General features: G+C 34.7%; 1 protein-coding gene across 4 annotated transcripts in view; it reads left to right on the forward strand.

The window, feature by feature from the left end:
• Positions 1-26,429, forward strand: part of MANEA (mannosidase endo-alpha) — a 55,447-nt gene that overhangs the window by 5,225 nt on the left and 23,793 nt on the right. Inside the window, exons 1-4 of one of the 4 annotated variants that reach the window (XM_070556693.1) lie at positions 113-201; positions 3,600-3,696; positions 13,078-13,656; positions 25,936-26,045. In XM_070556693.1, the coding sequence (XP_070412794.1) occupies positions 13,116-13,656; positions 25,936-26,045 (651 nt within the window). In that variant the 5' untranslated portion in view covers positions 113-201; positions 3,600-3,696; positions 13,078-13,115. Of the gene's footprint in view, positions 1-112; positions 202-3,599; positions 3,697-13,077; positions 13,657-25,935; positions 26,046-26,429 lie in introns of those variants that run through there. The other 3 variants (XM_008516111.2, XM_008516117.2, XM_070556692.1) reach the window with 3 other exon arrangements.

The following is a 26,429-nucleotide window of genomic DNA, read 5'->3' on the forward strand; positions in this document are numbered from 1 at the left end:
TAGCTGAAGGATTCAAGGCCCCGCGGCCGCGACCGCGGCGGGCACCGGGCCCACCCCAGCGCCAGCGCGCTCGTCCGCCAGCCAATCTGCTCGCTGCTCGCCTGCCCGCGGCCTTTGACCCTGCCCCCCTCAGGCGAGCGGCGGGGGACGTGGAGCGGCGGTCCTCGGGACCCGAGGCCACTTCCCTCTGTTTTGGGCTGGGTTAGTTTTCTAGCCGTCTATCCTGCTTTATCCCGACGCTGTCGGCCTCTTCTCCGCCACTTCTTTGGAGCGGAACCTCCTGTCGCCTCGGTTTTCCCTTCTCTCCCAGTAGTTTGAGAAGTCTGGGAGTGGGGCAAGCCTTTCAGTGCTTTGTCCTATTGTCCCGAAACTGCTGCTCGGCCTTGAGCCTCCGGGGAAGGAGGAAAGATCGAAGCCTACGGGACCTGGGGTGCAGCAGGCAGGTCGCCTTCTCTTGCCTCCCGGCGCCCTCGGGTCGGGAGAGGAGAGCAAGGATGGCGAGGCCGGCTCAGAGATTTTTCCCGTTCACCTGTTAACATATTTGGCACGATCACCGTAGCCTGTGATCTTTTGCTAAGTGTCGGGATGCAGCTATGCGGGACTAGTATCTTTTTCCCTTATCCAAAGGAGAAAATTGAAATTCAGGCAGTTATGATAGTTTGTTTTCCTTTTATTATGGCAGGACCCTACGGATAAGTCTTAAGGGAAAATGTGGAAGTGCTTAAAAAAATAAAGTAAGGGAGGATAATGTTAATTATATGAACTTTATAAAAAAAGACAAATAGGACTGGAATAGGTTACGTTAAAATATTTAGACTGTAGTTTGAAAGAAAAAGACAAAATAAAATCTAGGTATTGGTAATATTGTCACATGCTTTGCAAATTGTTTTCATGACAATATGTTACTTATTTCATATTGAGCTATATGTAAACCTCCAAAAATAGTGGAGGGCAGTGAATATTGTGGATTTTCAGGCTTTACGCATAAAACATTTCCAGAGCGTTTGCTGTTAGTCACGTGATTAGTAGTAAGCGTTTGATCAGAAAATAAACTGTCTTCGGATTAAATTCGGGCAACAGTTTATGAGTAGGTAACAGATAATCATTGTTTTCTAAGCTCATAATCTAAATGAAAATATGACCACACGTCAGCAGGTTTTATCTATGTCACAAAAATTACAGTGTTGTATTCTCTAAATTTGATTTGTCTGATATGTTGTAGGAAAATGGAGTAGCATGAGGGCAAGGGCTTGAGTCCCAGAGCCAGACTTGCTGTGTTCCTTGCCAGTTGCTGAACCTGACAGGTTACTTAGCCATTTGCTAGCCCAAGACTTGGGAAAAGTTACCTCTGTACCTCAGTTCCATCATCTGTAAAATGGTGTGAAAAAGAGATTCTACTTCTCAGGTCGTTGAGAAGATTAAAATGGAAGAGTGAGAGTACACTTAATTGAATTTCTTTTAACCAAAGGGTACAAATGTTTGCACTGAAACCAACCTGAGCAAGGAAGCCTCCGTACCGAAACTGATTTTGAAAGTTCCAGATGTGTCTTCTAGTATTAGTTAAGTTTATCTCCAGTGGCTTCTTAGAAAATAAAATTAGAAGAAAACAATACTCAAAAAGATGAAAAAGCACCGGAAGTCTGTTGTAATTTAACAGTAGATAATTAAAAGGTGAAATCTTCTTGGCTTTTCTGAGTACCAGGATAACAGCATATACTTTTTGAAATAGTAATTGATATCACACTGCTTCTGGATGTCTTAGACCTCACTAGACCTCCGAGTCAAAAACTAGCATTTCAGAGATTAGAAGCACAAAACACGAAAATAGAAACCATAGAGTTTCAGAAGAACCTATTATGTATAACTTCCACGTATTATTATGTAATGTAAACTGTCCTTTGAAGACAGATTTTTGAAAGCCAATACCTTGAGTAGGTTCCTGCTTTGGGAACCTGCACATCTGCAATTAACTTGTAATTTTTTCCTCTTAGGTGACTTCTGAAACTTCTTTCTTTTTTTGAAGCCAAATAAGTAGTTCCTCTCCTCACTTCCTGTGAGACCATTAGACCTGTTAGGCATCTCAAGGGTCATTGTGGGTTTGTTATGTTGGACATGATAATTTCCATTAAAATGGATTTTAAAAAGTATTGGATCTATCTGTCTATATATGATCTTTCCTATATAATCTGTTCAACAGAGACTATAAACATGTTAAGTATATGTATAGTCAGTAGAATCTTTTTGTATACATACTGTGCAAATATGTACCAACGTCAAAAACAGAAGGGCCAGAAATTAAATTGTTTAAGCTGAACACTTATAGATGCTGTGTAAGATATGTTGGGCTCTACTAGAGTGTAAAGATAAGGGCTCCATTTCTGGACCTTAAGGAGCAGTTTAGTAGGGGATATAATACATGTAAATAAGTAAATATAAGTAAATATGATGAAATACATAAGGAAAGAAATGTCAATGTAAAAAGCAGGAATTTTTCACCCTGGAATCATTAGGAGGGGTATCAAGAAGAAGAGGCAACATTTCAGCTTTGTCTGGAAGGATGAGTAGTATTTTACAACTTAGCCATATAGAGAACAGTCGTTTAGAGAGAATAAACTATGTGTTGGTTATTAATTGCTTGCCAGACATCCACCTTTAGTAATAATCTTCATCATAATAAATAATTGCTGATATTTCTTCACATACATGATCTTGCATGATTCACAGAACAACTTTGTCAGAAAACAAGACAGACGAAGTATTCCTTTTTTTTTTTTAAAGTTTGGTGCCTGAGTGAACAACTGTTACCAGTCTTTTTTTTTTTTCCTGCTTTTTCTCCCCAAATCCCCCGAGTACATAGTTGTATATTTTTTTAGTTGTGGGTCCTTCTAGTTGTGGCATGTGGGATGCTGCCCCAAAATGGCCTGATGAGCCGTGCCATGTCTGTGCCCAAGATCCTAACCAGTGAAACCCTGGCCCACCAAAGCAGAGCGCGCGAACTTAACTACTCAGCCACAGGGCTGGCCCCGTAAATGTTCATTTTTAAGAAGAGAGAAAGTGACTTACTCAGGATCACACAACTAGGTGAGCATTGCTGATCTGAATTTGGATCTTCAGATTTCAAGATCAATATTCTTTCCCTTATATATCCTGACTCTTCCATGCATTTCACCACTCAGCTGGTCAACGTCTCAAAAGTCATTGTCTTACTCATTTCTAAATTTAGGGGTTATCTCTCCCATTCTTTGTGACTTGTCAATATTCATTACCATTGATTATTCCCTTATAAAGTACCTACCTCAAACTTTTCTTCCTTATGAAGTATTATGTTCTAATTGTAGAAGATAGAGTAGAAAAACATCACTCTGTTTTCTTACTGAGAGGTAATCATTATACATGTTTAAGTATATTTCCTTCCTCTGTTTGTATCTTTAACATAGTTGAGATCACATTATGTCCATAATTTTTTTTTCTACTTTATGGCTTGTCAAAATTCTCTCTTTAAGCAAAGGGAAGGATTTATCTTGATAACTGAAATTTCAGGACAAGAAATCATAGAGGCGGGCCAAAATGTTTATATCATCCCTTTTTCCTGTTCACAGGGCTGCCACGTTCTGTCCATGGGTGTTTCACTCCCTGGAGTCGTGCAGTGCAGAGCATGAAGGACTATACGCGTTGACCCTTTCCAGAAATAAGCAGGTATTAGATTAACAGCTCATGTCCTCCAGTTTGCTGGTGGGATTCTTCTTTTTTCTTTTTTAGTTTTCAAATAATTTTAGACCTACAGAAAAGTTTCAGAAACAGTACAAACAGCTCAACAATCACTGTATATTCTTACTGCAGGTTCACCAAGTGATAATTTTATCACATTTGCTCTATCGTTACACACACACACACACACACTTATATGTTACATTGTATATAATTATTCATACACATACGTAATGTGTATGTATGTGTGTATATGTATGCATATACTTGTGGATGTTTGAGTGTCTAACATATCGTCTGATGTTTCCTCATGATTAGCTCCAGATTAAGCTTTGGCAGAAATACCACAGCAGTGATGCTGTGTCCTCCTTAGGGTATCCTCTCAGGAGACTCATGATATCTACTTATCCAAAATTAACTTCCTCAGTTAATTTTGGCCACTTCTTTAAGGTGATGTCTGCTAGGTTCTGCACTGTTAAGTTACTATTTCCTTTTGTAGTTAATTGGGTATCTTTTGGGGAGATACTTTGCCAATAGTAGATAACCTGTTTCTCATCAAACTTTTACTGCCTCATTTAATATCCATTGGTGATTCTTGCCTGATACAGTTATTATTATATTGATTACCAAATGGTGATATTCTAAGTCCATTATTCTATCTAAATTTATTAGTTGGTGTTCTAATATAAGAAATAGGCTTCTTTATTCTATTTATTTTTGCATTTAAAAATATCAGTATAGATTCATAATTCATATTTTAATAGCTATAATTTATTACTCTTATTCCTTACTGTGGTGCTAAAATTGTCCCCAGATTTAGCCAGTGATTGCCCCTTCAAGCTGGCTTCTGTGTCCTATGGACACGTCCCCTACATTTTTTGAGTACTTCCTTTCTTTCTGGCAAGATGCTGCAGGGTGATCTTTTGCTTTCTCGTCTATAGTATTGGAAACAATATTTCTCAGAGGAACTTGGTTCTTTTATGTAGAGAAAGGTATTTAGAAACCAAAATCTTGATATCATGTGTTCATTGCTACAGGTATTTCTTTGGTTCTAGACACCCTGAGAGGACAGAGCTACGAAATAGTGTGAATACATTTACGTGTACACACACAAACACATACACATGTCTTTATTGATCTATTAAAATCCACACATCCATACTGATACTACCAATTACAATCTGATAGCACAAGATTCACTCTAGCCTCCCACTTTCTAAATTTATGACTCACTTTTTTGTCAGTGAAAAACCTGGGCCCCATTTTCTATCATATATTGTTTATTTGCTTACACAATAAGTATTTTAAGAATTGCTAATTTGTACTATTGCAAAAAACAGCTTACTAAGTGGAGTTTAGCATTTAATATTTGTTTGTTTTGAGTACGTGAAATATAATATGGCTCAAAAAGAGAAAGCTATACAAAAAGGTGTACTCAGAGAAGAGTCACTTCCATTTCCCAGCCTTTCTACCCCATTTTCATCCTCTCAGATTTTCCACTTGGTTCCTCCTTGCCCCCTGTAGGTAATCATCCTCATTAGATTCTTATTTATTCTTCCTGTGTTTCTTTTGTTCTCTTGAGAAAATGTATATTTTCTTATTTACATTACAGAAAATCACTTTCTGTCATTTCAGAGATCTTTCTCATTTTTTTCACCTGAATACGCCCATATTTTACAATTGCAAACAATACTTTATATGATTTTATGTACTGTTGGTTGTATATTTTCAAGGTAAATTTCCATGAAGTAGAATTGCTGAGTCAAAAGGTAAAAGGATGTGTAATTTTGTTAGATATTGCCAAATTCCAAAAAAGGTTGTACCAGTTTGAGTCACTAGCAATGTATGGGAGTGCTTATTTCCCCACTGTCTTGCCAACAGGATGTATCTTCATAGTTTGTTTATTTTTTGCCAATCTCATAGATAAGTGATAGCTTTGTCTAGTTTTAATTTGCATTTTTCTAATTTTCAGTGAGGTAGAAGATCTTGCAGATATTTTCACTGTCAGTTGTCCTTTCACTTTGTTTATAGTGTTTTTTGATAAATGTTTTTAAAAATTTTATGTAGTTAAATTAATCCGTCTTTTCGTTTATTGCATCTGAATTTTGAGTCATAGTTATAAAGCCTTTCACTACACTGAGGTTATAAGAGAATTCAGGTGGGGTTATTTAATCATTTGAATGATTCAGAGCTCTTTAACTTGCATTATTCTTTGGGAGATTGGGGTAGGAAATAGGGGGGTGTTTAAAACCCTTGATTCAAAAGTAGCAGCAGAGAAGCTGACACAGCTGGCACAGTTAGGATAAAGTGGCAGCTGAGAAAATGAACAGAACTTTCTGCATTTTCATGGCTCTGTGGGGACCAAAATTGGAATTCTGGGCCTTTCCAAGGCCTGTCAAAGAGGAGAGATCTTATCAATACCTGTGGCTTTGATTTCAGAACTCACGGGTGTAAGGATGAATCAGAAATAGACCAAATATTCACAATGACTTAAACCCAGTTTTGAAGATTTCAGTCTGTGATTTAGGTTAAGATAATCTTTCGCTACCTTAGCAGTCTTCCAGAAGCAAAAATAAGCTTTCTCTGAAGGAAAATAATGTAGAGCCTCACATTGTCTCTAAAAATTTTTGTTCACAATGTCTGCTTTTCAATAGAAAAAAAAGACCTAGCATCCAAAAAAAGATAGTGACTCTCTGGATATTAAGAGGAAAAAAGAAAAAAAGCAGGCTATAGAAACAGAATTCCTAGGATCCAAATTCAGGTTATTAGAAGTGGACTTTAAATAAAAGGGATTAAAATGTTCAAGGAATTAGAAGATGGAAAACTTTAGCAGAGAATTGATATCATTGAAAAGAGTCAAATAGGAACTCTAAGACTAGAATCATAACTGAAATTAGGAAGTCACAGCTGAAGAGAATTAGGAAACTGGAAGAGAGTTCAGAAGTAAATATTCAGACTGAAGTGTGGAGAGACAAAATGAGGAAAATAAAAAAAAATGTTTATGAAACATGACTTAACATTCTTAACATGTGTGTAACGTATTCCAAAATGAGAGATGAAAGAGCAAGAGAGCAATAATGGAACAAAAGCAATATTTGAAGGGATAATGGTCAAGATTTTACAAAGGTAAGGAAGGATATCAACCCATAGATTGAAGAAAGCACTTTGAACCTAAAGCAGGATCAATATTAAGAAAACAGTGGTCCATTTATATTCCATAGGAAAATAGCTGAAAACTAAAGATGAGGAGAAAAATATTAAAAGTAGCCAGAGAAAAAGAAAATATATTATCTTTAAAGTCTTTAAAGAATCAAGAAAAATATACATAGTTGAGTTTTCAACAGAAACAATCAAAGACAAGATAATGGCTGGTGCTGAAAGAAAGTAATTGCCAATATAGAAGTCTTTACATATATATCAGATTGAAGGCAAAATAAGGATATTTTCAAACAAACTAGTGTGGAAAGAGTTGATCAGCAGCACACCAATGGTAAAGGCCCTATTAAAGGAAATTATTTCTTCACCCTAAGGGAAATTATTTTGAATGGAAGTAAGGAGATGCAGGAAGAAGTGAAGAGCAAGGGAAAGAGTAAATGTAATGAAGTTTGACAGCACAAAACAATGTACTGTCTGGTGGGGTTTAAGATATATGTAAAGAATAAAATACACCAAAATGGGAGCATAAAAGTTGGGGCGGGGATAAAGGAATTAAAGTCTTCTAAATGTACCTTCATTGTTTGAGAGAGAGTGAAGTTCTAATTCATACAAGATTTTGACAAATAAGAATGCATGTCATAATCACTGAGATAACTAAAATAATAGCAAAGAGAATGTACAATTAACCAGCTAATAGGGAAAAATGAAACAAAAAGAAGGTAAGAGAGAATAGAGCTTGTAAGATAGAAAGGCCAAAAGGAAAGCAAGGGTAAGAAGTAGATTTAAAGCTGTAATATCCATATTTGCAGAATTGTAAATGTAATGAGTACTACAATTATTGGACAGAGGCTGTCAGGTTACATTAAAAACAACAATAACAATAAAAACAATGTCCTGTTTCAAAAATAACCATTTAAAGTGACAATAAAATGGTGAAAATGGTACTCTCTAAACATGAACCAAATGAAATCTGTTGTAGCTATGTTAATATTAGACAGAATAAGATTCAAGTCAGAACCCATCAGTAGGGAAGGAAAGGAACATTGTATTATAAAAGCAGATTTAATACTTAAGGAAAATAGAACAGTCCTAAATTTGTCTCTACATAATAACATCAATTAGAATTGTATAATGTAAACATTTATAGACATGCCATAATGATGGTGGGGGATTTTTAACACAAGCAGAAGGAAAATGAGGATGTGGAAAATATAAACAGCACACTTAGCATATTTGTTTTGATAGACATACGTTGAACTTAGTAACCATTAGCTGCAGAATATGTATTCTTTTCAGGTGCGTATGGGACACTTAACAAAATTGGTCGTAGGTTGAGCCTTAAAGCAAGTCTCAACATGTTTCAAAGGATTGATATCATACAGGGGATGTTTACACTGCATTCACACTAGAAATCAATAACAAAAAGATAACTAGAAAATCTTCCAAATATAATACATTTATAAATAAGTCATCAAAGAAGAAATCATAATGGAAATTAGAATATATTTTGAATTAAGTGGTCATGAAAATACAGGACTGCAAACCTAATGGGATACTGTTAAAGACATGTTTTAGGAAAGTACAAAAGAGAGTTCAAGGATGATGGCAACCGCAGTGGTATAGTTTATGAATGTTCCTGAAATCATAAAAACATAGCATTAAAATAGTAAAACCAAACAAGCATCTGCAATAAAATGGAAATGACAAGTTATCCCCACAGACCCCAAAATGTGAGAGATGGGGACAGCTCACTAACAATGACAAGACTTGTATTCTGTCTGTTTGTGCTGGAGGAAGCAGAGGGAAGCAATAGTGTGTCTGCTTATCAGCAAACAGAAAAATGTCTAAACATAGATATTAATTGGAAAGAGTAGCAGCCCAATTTGAGAATAGTAGCTGCAAAGGGGGAGGGGAGCTTTGAAGTCATATCTGAAGGGGCTAGAGCATCTTCGTTTCTGAGAACTTTGAAAAACTAAGTAGCTGAAGCTCATTTTCAGAACAAAGCCTCATATTGAAGAGTAACTTCTGGAAATAACTTTCAAATTGATCAGGCTAGGAACAAAATAGAAGCGAAGGAAATTAAAAATTCCAGAATAAACGTGGGAATGAAAAAAAACCCAACTGATCTCAGAAAAAATTCAAGGCCACGTTACAACTTTACACAACAGAATAAAGATCTCTAGAGCTGTAAAGCTAGAAAAGCTATCATGATTCAATGGTCACTTGCAAAAATTAAGGGAAAATTATTTCATGTACTATTTAGCAACAGAAAAGGATTGCAGTCAAATCCCATGCAAAGGCATTATTGGCAACAGTTAATATTCTTGTAAACATTGAGAGCATGCCTGAGAGACATGCTCACAAAACATAGACAACTGTAACTTAATACTTAAATAGAAGTAAACAATTGAAATAATTATATGAGAGATGAATGAATAAATAAATCACAATTATGAAAACAGAAATGAGGTAAAATTAATCAGAAAATAAAAATTGACAGAAAAACTACTTCATAAATTATTTTGTAAATGAAGACTAGAAGACAACAGATAACACTTTATGAGAAATAGAGTGTAAAGAGAAACTTAAAAATCGAAATGAAATGAAGAAAGAGGTGAAAAAGAGAAAAGACAGTTGTAAAAATTGAGCAAAAGTCAATAAATGTAGTAAGACTTCTATAGAAGAAAAGCAAAGCAGCGAAATGGAGCAAATATTAAGATTGGAAATATTGGCTGACAATAGAAAAGTAAATGTCTAGAGGTTAGTTAATTTCTTAATGGGACCATAAGGGAGTGCCTGTACGATTGTTTCTATTTTCTCTATGATGTATAAAACATGGCTATCAAAAGAGAATAAGGGAAGTTGGTAATGTAGCAGGTTTTATGAAAAATGAAAAGGAATGAAATAATTTTTTTGAGGTTAGAAAAGTAAATATACTGGGGTAGAGTAATAGGATTGTTAAGCCAACTTGAGTGTCCATTTGAAATTTATAGTCATGAATTCAAAGTGAGAAATCAGTATGGTTCTGTGTTTTTCTCCAGTATCATTCTGTGGTTCTGGATCAAAGTCAAGACAGGCATCATTTATTTGAGGTTTTACCAGGTAAGTATTAAGAAAGGGGAGAAATAAAGGGAGTTAAGGGTATTTGCAAGTGAGGAATTATAATGCTAGACTGTGGGCTATAAACTGCGTCACTAGAAACAAAACATGAATGAAAGGAGAAATAGTGAAAAAGTGGTAGAGTAAGTGGATTGGACATCTCAATAAGGTCAAGAAATTGCTAGAATGAGGGGTTTAAAGCATGAGACATTATGTTTAGAAATGAAAAAAGAATGAAGTAAAGATTTTGGAGTGGTAAAAGGTTGAAAATGACGGAATCAAGAGTATGCATATGACACAAGTTGGTGAAGTGGGGTGGAAAAACAGATCATTAGAAGTGAGGCAAAGAATTGGGAGGGTAAGCTACTGCCTGGATCATGCATGTTCGTGGAGTCACTAAAAGTAGAAGTAGGGTAGTGGGGAAGACAGGAAGTCAGTTGCCAAAATCATCAGTGAATGGGAGATTGTTAGATTAGAAAATGGTAAAGTGGCATGGCTTCAATGTCATTTTTTATAGGTGCTTCATCCTTCTAAACTCTATGCCGATATTTTGTTTATAAGTCTCCAGTGTCCCCCTGTTTACCAGAATAAGAACTGTCCTCTCACTTTGGTACAGCATGGTTCCGACATCCCTCTACAGCTCTATTTTGCCTCACCATCTTGTTTTCTGTGCTGCAGCCAGAAGAAGCCTTTTTATTTTACAAATGTATTTTTTTTTCATGTCCAGTATATCTTTGGGCATATTGTTTCCTTTGACACTTAATGACTATCTCTTCTTTTCCCTTCTTTTCCACCAGCCTATGCATATTGTACACATTCTTCCAAGATGTTACTATTTTTTCCTAAAGAGTTTTCTTCACCTCCTTAGTTTATATGACATTTCATTCTGCTGTATGCCTTCCACTTCTCTTTTGGCACTTTTCTTCTTTGCATATGTGTCTTCCCCTTCCTCATGGACTCTAAGCCCCTTGAACATAAGAACTGTCTTACTAATAAACCTATTTTGTGTGGCACCTAGCATACTACTTTTTACATAATATAGTTGAAAGTGAATTACACATCTTTTACTTTTTGTTTTCTGGAGGTTTTTTTTGCTATTTCAAGCAAATGAAACAAGTTTTTATTTGTTCCTTGGAGAGCAGTAAAGATTCAACTATTTCTCATCTTAAAGTCAACTATGCCTACTTTCATAATGTTTGTTTTAGCTTACATCTTATGTTATTGATCGGTTACATGACATAGTTTGAGTCCAGCTTATTGATGTGGTCACAGTGTATCCATGCGATGATATTAAAATGTAATAAAAGGTTTTTGGGGGGGTCGGTCCCTAAATTAGAGTCTTAGGAACAAGAGAAAGTGTTACTTTGATAACTTTATTTTCAAGGTTTGGAAAGGAGAAATATTTGACATGAAAGCATGTTCATCAAACCAGTGAATTAATATAGTTATAAATAAAATCCCCAAACCCATCTACCTATTCCTTTACTAAAAGTCCATTTTCATGGCTTTTTATAAGAGAGAAAGAACTGGTGTGTTGGGACGTAGGGATGGGGAAGAGTTAGGATGCCAGGTAAAGTGTCAGAAGGTTTAGTAACCAATATTATTTCCCAAGAGTTTTGTATATTTTATATACATCGAATTATAGATATAATTATACATATTTATAGTGTATGTAAATATATGTAAGGTAAAAGTATATCTGTATATAAGATTAATATGCTTATTATATATTCATGTGTGGATGCATACACATGTGTATGGTGTATATATGGATATACCATATCTACTTAAAATTTTGAAACAGGCAAAACAAAGTTAATATTGGTTAGGTATGCTTATGTTTTGGAAAAACTACAAAGAAAGGTGAAGGGGGATGGTAAACACAAAGTCAAGTGGATGCCCTTAAGCAAGGAGAAGGGACAGGGCTGGTGATTGGCAGGAGACACAAAAGGTGGAGATGGGCTTTTAAGCTGGTAGTTTTCTTTTCCAATGTTTGTGTGTTTCAAACTAGACATATGTCTTTTATAGTGTCTTTAGGTGTCATATATTTCACAGTTAAACGAGATTGACTTTGAAAAGAATCTCTGTGATCTTAGCCCTAAAAGAAGTATGCTTGCTCATCTTAGTATTTCTTGCATGTATGCATAATAGAAGCAGCAGTTTTTAGAAGTTTGTGTGTGTGTGTGACAGAACTACTTGCTCATTAGAGTGAGTTTTACTTGTCTTATATCAGGGTTAGTTTATTTTAACTTAATTCTCTAGAATAACAACAGCATGATGTTATCTTAGAAAGTCACGTTTTACAAATTCAATCAACGTCAACTTTTTGCCAAATACCTTTCTAATAAAACTTAAAAAGACTTAAATGTTTTATCCATATGTATGTGTATGTGTATACACCTTTGTACATATTCACACATACCTATACAGATATGTGTATACATCTGCTTATTAAAACATAAAAACACACATGCAATACCATTCTAGAAGTTTTAAGTTAGTGTTTATAACCTCTGTCAATAAGATTTTTAAAGTTGTAAAGTAATCTCTTTTTAAATTAGGAATCTCTAACTTGTTATTCTTTTATCTACTGTCGTTCTTTTTTATTTTATCTCATTCTATTTCAAAAATGTCATTTAAAATGTGTGATTACTCCCTTCATGTGAAATCATTTTAGTTAAAAAAAAATTGACTTTGTTGCAAATCCATTTAATGACTAGACTTTTAATATAAGTATTTCCTTTTTTAAACTATGAACCTTTAATTTTATATTTATATTTAGAAAATTTTAGTCCATAAACATAGGATATTCCCTTTCTGTATTCAGTATGTGCAGAATATGCCCAATTGAAAAATATATTCATTTTCTTAAAATTCCTAAAATGTTTATCTGACAAAATGTAATCGTGGTATTTCCAAACAAATACTGCTATTTAGCCAAGCCATATATGGATTCTTTTGTAGACATCAATAATTGATGGTATAATTAACATGATAATGCACTTAGAAATTTTTTCAATGTAATGAACTGAATGGATTTTACTTTTCATTTTGAAGACATTGGAAAATAATGTTAATACCACTTACTAATTACCATTTTTCAATAAATTACAGCTAAACATTTACCATTTTGGAGTTTAAAGTATGTCGTCATGGCAAAGTTTCGAAGAAAGACTTGCATCATTTTGTCACTTTTTATTCTATTTATCTTCTCTCTGATGATGGGTTTAAAAATGCTGAGACCAAATAAAGCTACTTTTGGAGATCCTTTTGGACTGGACCTTCTTCCAGAACTTCGTCAACGATCTCACTTGGGGAAAAGTTTTGATTCCCAAAAGAGTGACAAAATCAACAGTGAAACAAATGTCAAGAATTTAAAAAGTGTTGAAATCACTGTAAAAGCTTCCAAAGCTTCTGAACCTAACCTGGAAGAACAGCCACCTCTGAATTATTATTTACATGTATTTTATTACAGTTGGTATGGAAATCCACAATTTGATGGTAAATATGTACATTGGAACCATCCAATCCTGAAGCATTGGGATCCTAAAATAACCAAGAATTATCCACAAGGGAAACACAATCCCCCAGATGACATTGGCTCCAGCTTTTACCCTGAGCTGGGAAGTTATAGCTCTCGGGATCCTTCTGTCATTGAAACTCACATGAAACAAATGTACTCAGCTTCAATTGGTAATTATTTTATTTTATGTGTGTGTGTTTAGGTTTGTGTGTGTATGTATGTGAGTGTGTATGTGTGTGTATGTATGTGTATGTGTTTATATGAATAATTTTTTGTAGAACATTAAATTACTAGTCTTTACATTGTTATTAATTATGATTTTTAACTTATAAACTCCAATCAAACTGTATATATATTCTTGAACATCCGGGCAACCACCTTAAACACTAGTTTAAAGAATGTGGTTTAATTTCTAAATTTTGGAGCATTTCTGGATATGTGAATTTTATTTCTAATTTATTTCTAATTTAGTGTTCTTTCTGACTTTTATTACGTTATGATTTACATAAAATACAGTGAATTCTCCCACTTTAAATTTGCAGCTCAATAATGTTTCTCAAAGATGTATACCTGTTTAAATATCACCCCAGTAATGAAGTAAAATATTCTGTAGCCCCAAAATTGTCATTCTTCTGTTACTCAGCACCACCCTCCACCCCAGGAAACTATGCATCTAATTTTTATCACTGTAGAGTAGTTGTGAATATTCTGTTACTATATAAAAATAGAATAATCCAGGATTTGTACGTGTATGGCCTTTTGTTCAGTACTCTATTTTGAAATTTACCCATGTTGTTAACTATATCAGTAGTTTAGTCATTATTATTGCTGAGTAGGATGCCACTGGCTGGTTATAGCAATTTGTTTCTGCATTAACCTTGATGAACAGTGGGCTGTTTCAAATTTTAGGCATGTAGCATATAATTTGGTCTTTTTTTTGTTTTTCTAAACTAGTCAGACAATCTCTTTTTTTTTTTTTTTTAAAGATTTTTATTATTTCCTTTTTCTCCCCAAAGCCCCCCGGTACATAGTTGTGTATTCTTCGTTGTGGGTTCTTCTAGTTGTGGCATGTGGGACGCTGCCCCAGCGTGGTCCGATGAGCAGTGCCATGTCCGCGCCCAGGATTGGAACCAACGAAACACTGGGCCGCCTGCAGCGGAGCGCGCGAACTTAACCACTCGGCCACGGGGCCAGCCCCGACAATCTCTTTTTTTTAATTTCTGTGTTTATTTTATTTATAGTTAATGTAAAATGCTCTGGTTGATTTTAAATGTTTCATCTTGCTGTTTGTTTTCTATTTATCCCATCTGTTCTGTTCCTTTTCCTTCTTTTTCTGCCTTCTCTTGTATTGAATATGTTTATTCTATTTTGTAGTCTCTTCTGGGTTATTACATGTATTCTTTCATCTTGTTTATTTTGTGATTGCTCTGAAGCTGACAGTATGCACCTTTACCTTGACTGATGCGGAGTAACTGGTTATTCTTATTGTCGTTCCCCCCTCCCCTCAACTTCCTCTTCCTTCTAACTTTTGGCACTCCAATTACACATATTTAGATAGAGCCCTATTATTCCACAGGTAAATAATATGAAAAAAATATAATTGGGTGCCTGAAAATTCTTTAATATAATTGGGTACCTGAAAATTCATTAATATGCCCTTTATAAAAACCTTCCTGTTTTGGTTCCCTCTGTCTTGTTAGTGTCCCTAGCACTAGGAACACAAGAACAAATTGGGTGTTCCCACATTTTTCTAGCTCTACAAAAGGCAAAAACTCACTGTTGAGCTGATATGTTTATAGAGACACGCAAGGCTTTTTCCTGAACAAAACAATATATGCAAGAACATGAACAAAAACTGTGTGCAAGATTACTTGGTTTTCTTCTCTGGAGTAATTGTGGGTTTTGTTTCAACTATTTAAAAAAAAAATCTTACTTTCTAGTGTATACTAATAAGTCTAGTTTCTGTGTTCTGTGACGTAAACTATGCCCAAAAATAGGACTGGTAAATGCAGACCGCACTGCCTGCTGTGTGTGTATGTATCTGTCTCTATAACTTGCTTTTGGTGGGGAGGACTTTTCAAATGACTTTTTCCCTGTTTTCTACAAAGAATTTATACCACATTCAAGTCTTTTCTGTTGTTTCAAGGTAGACTTGTTTGTGGCTATTAAAAGCTAAACTTGATTGACGAAAAAAATGGATAGTTGCAAAAGTTTTGCTTTTCTTAAAGCAAACTGAACTGTATACAGTGAGGTGTTTTTTTCCCCTCAGATGTATAATGGCTCCATATATGTATATATTTATTTATAACATATATATCATATGTAAATGTAGAAGTAATATATAAATGACATACTGCATATGCTATAATTTAATTGTGATCAAGAAGAAAAGTTTCACTTCATATTTAGTTTTATGCCTGTTTAATGTTTATGAAGACCTTCGCCCCACATATTATTTTACTACTACATAACATAAGAACATGAATTAGTTCCAAACATTATCAACAATACAATTATTTTAATGTTGAATGTGACAGGTTCACTATTGATGCAAATATTCTATTTCTTTGGTTGATTTTCTGCTGGGGAAAATTAAAAAAACACTTGATAGTAATAAAAGTGACATTATAATCCATCTGTAAATAAGTTATTTCCGTATCAGTTAAATATTGAATGTTATACATTTTTAATTGAGATATAATTCACATATAACATTGTATAATTTTAAGGTGTATAGCACATTTATTTGATACATTTATATTTCAGTATAATTGCCATTGTAGCGTCAGCTAACACCTCTGTCACATCACATAATTATTGTTTCATCTGGTGGTGGGAACAATTAAGATCTACTCTCTTAGCAAGTGTAATGTCCATAGTACAGTTTTGTTGTCTATAATTACTGTACTGTGTATTAAATGTGCAGGTCTTACTTAAATACTAGTTGCAAGTATATACCTTAAATAACATCTCTCCCATTTCCCCACTCCCCAGCCCTTAGTAACCACCATTCCACTCTGTTTCTTTGAGTTTGTTTTCTTGTTTGTTTTTTTGAGGAAGATTAGCCCTGAGCTAACATCCGCCACCAATCCTCCTCTTTTTGCTGAGGAAGATTGGCCCTGGACTAACATCCGTGCCCATCTTCCTCTATTTTATATGTGGGATGCCCACCAAAGCAAGGCTTGGTAAGCGGTATGTAGGTCCACGCCCAGGATCTGGACCAGTGAACCTGGGGCTGCTGAAGTGCAGTACATGAACTTAAAAAAAAAACTGCTCCACCACCAGGCCGGCCCCATGAGGGTTTTTTTTTTTTTTTTTTTTTTAATAGATTCCACATATAAGAGCTATCTTAGAGTATTTATCTTTCTAGGTCTGACTTATCTCACTTAGCTTAATGTCCTCAAGATTTATCCCTGTTGCTGCACATGGCAGGATTTCCTTTTTTCTCGTAACTGAATATCAGTATTCCATTCTTCATATATATACCATAACTACTTATTTATCCATTCACTCCTTTATAGATGCTTAGGTTGTTTCCATATTGAGGTTGTTGTGAATAATGCTTCAGTAAACATGGGAATGCATAAATCTTCTTGATAACTTGTTTTTATTTCCTTTGGATGTATACTCAGAAGTAGGATTGCTGGATCATATAGTAGTTCTATTTTTAATTTTTTGAGGAACCTCTATACTGTTCTTCATAGTGGGTGAACCCGTTTACAATCCCACCAACAGTGCACAGGAGTTCCCTTTTCTCGACATTCTCACAACACTTGTTCTCTCTTGTTTTGTTGATGTAGCCACCTTACAGGTGTGAAATGATATCTCATTACGGTTTTGATTTGCATTTTCCTGTTGATTAGTGATGTTGAACCCCTTTTCATGTACCTGTTGGCCATTTGAATGTCTTCTTTGGAAAAATGCCTCTTTAGTTCCTCTGCCCATTTTTTAATTGAATCGTTTTTGTTGTTGTTGTTACTGAGTTACATGAGTTCTTTATAAATTTTGGATATTAACCCCTTATCTGTTAGATGGTTTACAAATAATTTTCCTGTTCATTTTGTTAATTGTTGCTTCTGCAGTGTAAGCTTTTAAGTTTGATATAGTGCCACTTGTTGATTCTTTCTTATTGTTATCTATGCTTTGGGGTGTCATATCCAGAAAAGTCATTGCCAAGTCCATTGTCAAGGATTTTCCTTTCTATGTTTTCTTTAAGAAGTGTTTACTGTTTCAGGTCTTATGTTTCCATTTTTGATTTATTTTGAGGTGATTTTTGTGAGTGGTGTAAGCTGGGGATCCAATATTCTTTCTCTGCATGTGGTTATGTAGTTTTCCGAACACCATTTGTTGAAGAGACTATCCTTTCCCTATTGGATGTTCTTGGCTCTCTTGTTATAGGTTAGTTGGCCTTATACGTGGGAGTTTAATTCTGGGCTGTCTATCGTGTTCCATTTTTTAGAGGAGAGTGGCAGCACTAGTACGGTTTCTCTTACCACCTCCACTGCAACCAGAGGATGTGCTGGTGGCTCTCCTTGGGAATGTTGGACTTCTGGAAGTTCTCTCTTGTACATGATGCCTGCTTGGGAGAGCACTCTTGATTTTTGCCCAACAGCGGTGAGAGGGTTCTCGGCAGTTTTGCCAGCTCTACTGGTTCCGCAGCTCACAGGGAGGTTTGTCTGTTACATGCTACACTGTTGGGCAAGATTCCTCATGGGTTCCTTGGAGTAAGGCTGTAGGTCCCAGAGTGCCCACAAAGGCGATTTATTTGTGTATGGATGTCTAATTCATTGATTAAAAAGAGGCATATGAAAGAGGAGCGTCTCACGCCATTGTGTTGCTGACATTACTTCCTATTATACTCATTATTATTAGGTGAACAATAATTTGGCTGTAAAAATACTGAACACAAAACACTATTTTAGTATGAAGTTGGCATGCTGACTGGCATTTTTTGAATTGAAGAAGATAGTAAATGAAGGCTATTTAAATTGCTCTGTGGTTGAATGTGCTTTGACTTCTTTAACATTCATATTTTCCCTTTGATATAAATGGTCACTTTTTTATTCTTAAATTGCTGTGTAAAGTAATTATACTATTTTATTACAGAGTACAAGTTGGTTAAATTTTTGCTTTTACAGTTAGAAGTGTTATGTGTATAAATCCTAATGGTCCACTTTATTTTTTTCTGGAAAAGAATGATGAAATTAAAATGAAGTATTAATGTTATTTTTAAACTCCAACTATTATATCATAATAATGTATCAGATAGCAGAAGCCACTGATGATTTGTATTCTTTTCAAGTCTTTTAAGTAAAAGATAACAGTCTATCCCTTGTATTGATATCTTACAATTCTAAAGATACTACATGGGTACCTTTTCTTTTTTTATAAAATTTTCTAAAAACATAGTAGAGTATTTAAAATAATGGCCCCCAAGATGTACACATTCTAATGCCCAGAATCTCTGAATATGTTCTTGTACATGGTAAAGAGAATTAAGGTTCCAGATGCACTGAAGGCATCAATTGACCTTGAGATGGAATTATCCTGGATTATCGGTGGGACTAATCTAATCACATAAGTCCTTAGAGTAGAAAGGGAAGAAAAGTGTGAGAGATATGTGATCTGAAAAAGACTCAGCTTGCTGTTCTTGCCTTTGAAAATGGGTTTAGCAGTTCATGACCCAAAGAATGTGGTGTCCTCCACAAGCTCAGAACAGTGAGGAAATAGATTTTTCCTTGGGGCATCCAGAAAGGAATGAAGTATAGTCCAACACCTTGATCTCAGCCTAGTGAGACCCTGTCACATTCTGACCTATGCAACTATAAGATAATAAATTTGCATTGTTTTAAGCCACTAAATTTGTGACAATTCATTATGGCAACAATAGAAAACTAAGATACTTAGCAAAACATAATTCACTCTGTCTTTAAAATTATTTTCTTTCCCTCAGTTTAGCACTAAATATTTATTATTTCCTCCATATCCAAACCTTGTGCAAGATTCTGAGGACAAAAGGTGAATAAGTCAGATCCCCTAATCTTTCCCTTGTTTTCATCTTTGATGGGTCAAAACCAATAGATGGAAATCAGCATTAGAATATTTTCTGAAGGCAGAAAATACCAATTTTTATAAGGCCGCATGTCTTACTTTTGCATCTCCTGCCTTTAAAATTTGTACATAAAAGTAGGAGAATTAGAACTTATAGTAAGATAAATTAGATTTTTGAAGTTTAAATGGATCTATTAACATTTAACAAAATGTCATAAACTTTTCTTTTAGAATAACTGTTCGTATTAAGCTTAAATTTGTATCTATAATTGTAGATTGGTGATAGTTTCATATTTCTATAGATACCTGAGTCTAGTTCTACTGATTGCCAATTGCTTTGTCTCTTGGGAGTGTGTTGGATTTTTTTCAGTTTTTTCTATGCCTCGTAATTTTTTCTTGAAAGCACGTCATCTTTTCTAGGGCTATAGAGACTGTGATAAGTAGTTTTTATTCCTGGAAAATGGGCATGCCTCTCTTTCTGCTAAGCCTGTACTGTGGGCATCCAGTTTTTCTGGATAGAAGACTGTCCTATCTCCATTAATTGTTCTTCTACTTTTATCAAAAATCAGATGCCTGTGTTTTTTTGGGTTTGTGTCCGGACTGTCTTCTAATCTGTTGGTTTATATGTCTATCCTTCACCAATACCATCCTGTCTTGATTACTCTAGCTTTGTAATACATCTTGAAGTCAGGTAGTGTGATTCCTCTTTACTCTCTTTCAAAGTTTCTTGGGCTATTATAATTCCTTTGCCTATGCATATCAGCTAGTCCATATCTTCAAATATCTTGGAGGAATTTTGAATGGGATTGCCTTGAACATATGGACCAATTTGGGGAAAGTTGACATTTTAAAAATAGTGAATTGAATTAGTAATATTAAACAATAACAAATTGAATATTCTATTCCATGAACATCATGTGTTTTTCCATTTATATAGGGCTTTAAAAAGTTTTTAGTTTCTTTAGATTTTTGTAATTTTTAGCATACAGATCCTGTACCCATTTTGTTACATTTATTTCTAAGTATTTCTTTTTTAGGGGAGTGCTATTTTAAATAGTACTATTTCTTAAATTGTTATTTTCTTGCTCCTCAGTAGTAAATAGAGATGCAATTTTAAAAAATATGTTGACCTTGTATCTTGTGATTTTGATAAACTCACTTATTAACTCTAGGAGTATTTTTGTGATTCTTTATCTATATAGACAATCAAATGCAAATAGAGACATTTTCATGCCTTCCTTTCTGATCTGTATACTTTGGTTCTTTTTCTCTCCTTGTTGCACTGTCTTGGACTTCCAGTGTTATGTGGATAGGAGTGGAAAGAGAAGATATCCTTGACTTGTTTCTGACTTAGGGGAAAAGAAGTCTTTCTTCATTATTATGTTAACTATAGGGTTTTTGTAAATGTCATTTATCAAGTCAAAGAAATTCACTTCTGTTACTACTACTGAGAGTTTTATGTTGAATTTTATCAAATGCTTTTATTCTGCATTAATTAATTTGATTTCTTTTTTTCCTTTAGTTTTTTCTTTTCAAATTTTTTTGTGGTAAAATACATAAAACATAAAATTTACCATTTTAACCATATTCATGTGTGCAGTTCATTGATACTAAATATATACCTAATGTTGTGCAACCATCACCACCATGCATCTCCATAACTCTTTTCATCTTGCAAAACTGGAGCTCTACCCATTAAAAAATAGCTCTCTATCGTCCCCTCCTCCCAGCCACTGGCAACTGCCATTCTACTTTCTGTCTCTAGTGTTTTGTCTCTAAGTACCTCATATAAGTAGAATCATACAGTATTTGTCCTTTCATGACTAGTTTATTTCACTTAGCATAATATATGTTGATCTGAGTTGTAGCATATAGGCAAAATTGTATTCTTTTTTAAGATTGAATAATATTCCATTGTACGTATACACCACATTTTGCTTATCCATTCATCCATTGATGGTCACTTGGGTTGCTTCCACGTTTTAGCTCCTGTGACTAATACTGCTGTGAACATGGATATATAAATATCTCTTCTATAATCTTTTTTCAGTTCGTTTGGTTGTATACCTAGAAGTTGAATTGCTGAATCATATGGTAATTCTATTTTCAATTTTTTTAGGAACTGCCACACTGTTTTTCACAGTGGCTATACCATTTTGCATTTCCACCAACAGTGCATTGAGATTTCAGTCTCTCTACATCCTTGCCAACAGTTGTTTTCTGTTTCTTTGTTGGTAGCTATTCTGATGGGTGTGAGGTGGTATCTGCTTGTAGTTTCAATTTGCATTTCCCTAATAATTAGTGATGTTGAGCATCTTTTCATGTGCTTATTGGCCATTTGTATATTTACTTTGGAGAAATTTCTGTTCAAGTCCTTGGCTCATTTTTAAATCTGGTGGGTCTTTTGCTGTTGAGTTTTAGGAGTTCTCTCTTTATTATGGATAGTAATCTCATCAGATAGATGGTTTGCAAATATTTTCTTCCATTTTGTATTTTGCATTTTTTAGTCGTTGATAGTATCTTTTGCTGCACAAAACTTTTACCTTTTATTATTTCTCTATTTTTTACTGAGAAAGATTCACCCTGAGCTAACATCTGTTGCCAATCTTCCTCTTTTTGCTTGAGGAAAATTGTTGCTGAGCTAACATCTGTGCCACTCTTCCTCTGTTTTATGTGGGATGCCACCACAGTGTGGCTTGATGAGCGGTGCTAGGTCCACGCCCAGAATCCGAACCTGTGAATCCCAGGCCACCAAAGTGGAGTGCACAAACTTAACCACTTCACCACCAGGCTGGCCCCAGGAGTTTGTCCATTTTATCTAGGCTATCCAAGTTGTTCATGTACAATTGTTCGTGTATTTATCCGAGAGCTATTAGATGTGTTGTTTTGTGTGTTTTACCCCAGTCTTTTTTTTCATTATATTTCAGTTATGGTTATTTCTTATGAGTTGCCTGAAGTTACCTGACTCTTTCCTCAGCTCTGTTGAATCTGTTCATGAGTCTCTTGAAGTCATTCTTCATATCTTTTAATGTTTGTTTCACTTCTAGCATTTCTGTTTGATTCTTACAGATTTCATCTCCCTGCTAATATTTCCCACTCATCTTACATGTTGACTGTCTTTCACATTAGATCCTTTAACATTTTAATCATAGAAATTTTGAATTCCCTGTTTAATGATTTCTGCATCTCTTTCTTATCTGAATCTGGTTCTATTGATTGCTTTGTCTCTTGGCAGTGTATTATTTTTCTTGCATTTTTATGTACCTTTTAATTTTTAGTTGAAAGTGTGTCATTCTTTGTGGTGATAATAGTGTTTATGTCTGGAAATAGGCTTGCCTTTCTTAAGGCTAAATCTGTAGTTTGAAAGAATGTTTAAGATGTTTGAAAGCAGCACTAAGTAAGGTTCCTATATATAAAAGAAGCTATCACAAGCTCTGTGGAGTTAAAGGTATCCAAATTTATTTACCATTTTCCTGTCTTCTTGTTATTAAGTTTTTTTTAATCAGTTTTGGAGGGAGTCTTACTCTGCATAATACATTCTCTCATTTATACTTCTTAAAACAGACTTTTAGGTTATGAACTGAACTTATTCCCACTTTACAAGTGTGGAAACTTAAGTGAAATAACTCACCTAAATATAAACCCCTGTCAAGTGACAAAATTGGGACTTGATTCTCTGGTCTACCTAATGTCGTATCTTGTGTTCTTAACTATTACCCTGTTTAGATGCATCATTGAACTTAACAAGCAAACTATTAGTTACATTGAAGGTGCTGTGATAAGTGCTATGGAGGGATGACAAGATCAATATGATATGATCTGCATTTATCATGCTAATATTCTAAGAATGGACTTCATAGAGTATCCTTTTTCACGAAGGAATTGGAATGGTAGAAATACGCAGTAATAGATCTTACTTACAAATGATACTTGGTTGATGTATTTTCGAGAAACCTTTTTGGTTACTGTGAAGGATTCATTACCATTGTAAGTGGTCCAGCTCCCCTCAGGAGTAGGACCATCATTGGCTTGGTTCCCAGGTCATTACATATTCAGAGCTCATGAGTGACACAGTCCGAAAGATACTGTACAAAGATAAATTGGAGTGTGGAGCAGAGGATTGGGGTAGAATTAGACATGTGGAAGTGATAATTGATACAGTAAAGAAGCTGAAACACAATAATAGGATAAGGAAGAACAAAGAACATACTCCCTGTGCCTTAATCTACATATTCAGAAAGCATAGGGAGGAACAAAAATCACTAGACAAGAATGAGTTGGTTAGGGCGTTAAAAGAATCAGAATCATCTAGCAATGCTATCCAACAGAACTTTCTATGATAATGAAAATGCTCTATATCTGTGCTGTCCAATACAATAGAAAATGTTAGCTATTTTAAATTAAATTTAAAGCTAGAGGACTTCCCAAGCATGGCCAATTTGGGATTTAATCTGTTGTTTTTAAGAGCTGGTTTACTTTTGCCAGTTATGCTTCCAGCAAACTGGCTTCCTCGCTCACTTCTCTGACTTCACATTTTCACTTCAGTTTGGACAGGCTCTTCAGCTTTTTGGTTTTAAGAAGTTTTGTTCTCCGTATTTTATTTAATAATTTGTTTTCATTGGAAATTTTGGTCTAAGTAACCTAATCTACTATTGTTAGAAACAGGCATTTTGTTTTGGTTTTAATTTCAGGGAAGAATACAGTGCTCATAATTTTCCTGAGCTTTATGGCATAATCTTTCTTTTGTGTGTTCCTCCTTTATTATTTTCTCTCATGTATTATTTTTCCATTCATTTTTTTTGCAGGATTTTTTCATAGGTCCCATGCTGAGAAAATTCTTACTGTCATTCTTCTTTTCATTGGTGATCTTCTTCCTATAAACTGGGCTAGTAGGCAGCTTGAATATTTCATCACTTGTCTCCAGACACTTTTCTTACCTACGTTTTTGTCCATATATGATTCCTTCTTGGCTAGCCAAAAGTTTCCCTGAAGCCCCATATGTTATAGGTTCTTTTTCCTACCTCTTACGTTCTTGTTTCTCTTCTTATTTTCAGAGTGGATGGGGACATAGACATCTTTTTTCTATTTAGTGAAAGTTCTGTTTTGTTCCTCTAGATGGTACTGCTCTGTTTGTACGTGGAATGGCTGCCACAAAGTTTGTCTTACAAGTTAGTTCTCTGCCAATTTCTAACCTTACATTTCCTGGATTTCCACTTTCTTGGCTTTTGGTACCACTGTGTTTCTCTCCTTACCTTAAAGAATCTGTTGATTGGTTTAGAAATTAGTATTGTCTTTCTAATGGCCTCTTATTTCTTTATATATGCAAGGAGGCTTTGAATTAGTTAATTTCACATGTTCCCTCTCCAGTTAGTGATTCTTTTTTTTGGGCTTATGTTTCTACAATTTTTTTTTTTTTTTTTTTTGTAATTTATCAGTTCAAAAGTTAGTAGGGACTACAGGGAGAAAATATAATTGTTTTTATTTCTCGAATCTTCTGTTAAAAGATATTGGACCTCACAAAAATCTGCATATGAGTGTATAGCAATTTTATTCATAATTGTCAAAAATTGGAAGCAACCAAGATGTCCTTTAATAGGTGATTGGATAAACAAACTGTGGTATATCCATACAGTGGAATAATATGCAGCCATAAAAAGAGTGAGCTATCAAGCCTTAGAAGGACATATGAACCTTAAATACGTATTGCTAAGTGTAAGAAGACAGTCTGAAAAAGTTACTTTATGATTCCACCTATAAGACATTCCAGAAAAGGCAAAACTATACAGATAGCAAAGAGATCAATAATTGTCCCAGGCGTTGATGGGGAGCGGGAGGAGAGATGAATAAGTGGAACACAAGGGGTTTTGAGGGCAGTAAAACTATTCTGTGTGATATTGTAATGATGGGCACATAACATTATGCATTTGTCAAAAGCCATAGAACTGTACAATGCAATGAGTGAACCCTATTGTAAACTCGGGACTTTAGTTGGTACTGAGGGTCAATATTGGCTTATCAGTTGTAACAAATGTACCACACTACTGAAAGATGTTAATAACAATAGAAACTGTATGTGTGATCGATGAGTGATGGGTAGGAGGGGAGTTTGTGGGAATTCTGTACTTTCTGTGCAATTTTTCTGTAAACCTAAAACTTGCTCTAGAAAGAAAAATCTTTTAATTAATTAAAAGATAATAATGCCTGATAAAGAGTTCATATATTGACTATACAAAGTAATCGAATAAACAAAGGTAATATGTAAGTAAAGTAAAAAACCTTATGTGAGAATATGTGTTTTTTTTATTGGTAACAATTTGGTCTTTATTCTGCCTGTTTTTAGAATACCTGCAGTCTTTCCTGTTCCTGTGTTTATTTTTCTTTTTGGTCTTTTCTATTAGGTGTACTAGCCCTGTCTTGGTACCCACCCCATTCAAAGGATGAGAATGGAGAACCTACTGATGACTTGGTACCAGGTATTTTGGATAAAGCTCATAAATATAATCTGAAGGTATTTTATTTTTTTATTGAGGTATAATTGACCTATAGCGTTATGTTAGTTTCAGAGATTCAACATAATCATTCAGTATGTGTATATATTGTGAAATAATTATCACAATAAGTCTAGTTAACATCCATCACCACACATAGTTACAAATTAGTTTTTCTTGTAATAAGAATTTTTAAGATGTTTTCTTAGCCACTTTCAAATATGCAATGCAGTATTATTAATTATAGTCACTATGCTGTAAATTACATCCCCAGGATTTATTTATTTTGTAACTGGAAGTTTTACCTTTTAACCATCTTGACTGTTTTACCCACCCACTGCCTCAAGTAACTAAAAATCTGTTCTGTGTAACTATGAGTTGTTTACTTGTTTATTTGTTTCTAA

The sequence above is a fragment of the Equus przewalskii genome, chromosome 9, assembly GCF_037783145.1.
Source record: "Equus przewalskii isolate Varuska chromosome 9, EquPr2, whole genome shotgun sequence".
In the NCBI taxonomy this organism is placed as follows: domain Eukaryota; kingdom Metazoa; phylum Chordata; class Mammalia; order Perissodactyla; family Equidae; genus Equus; species Equus przewalskii.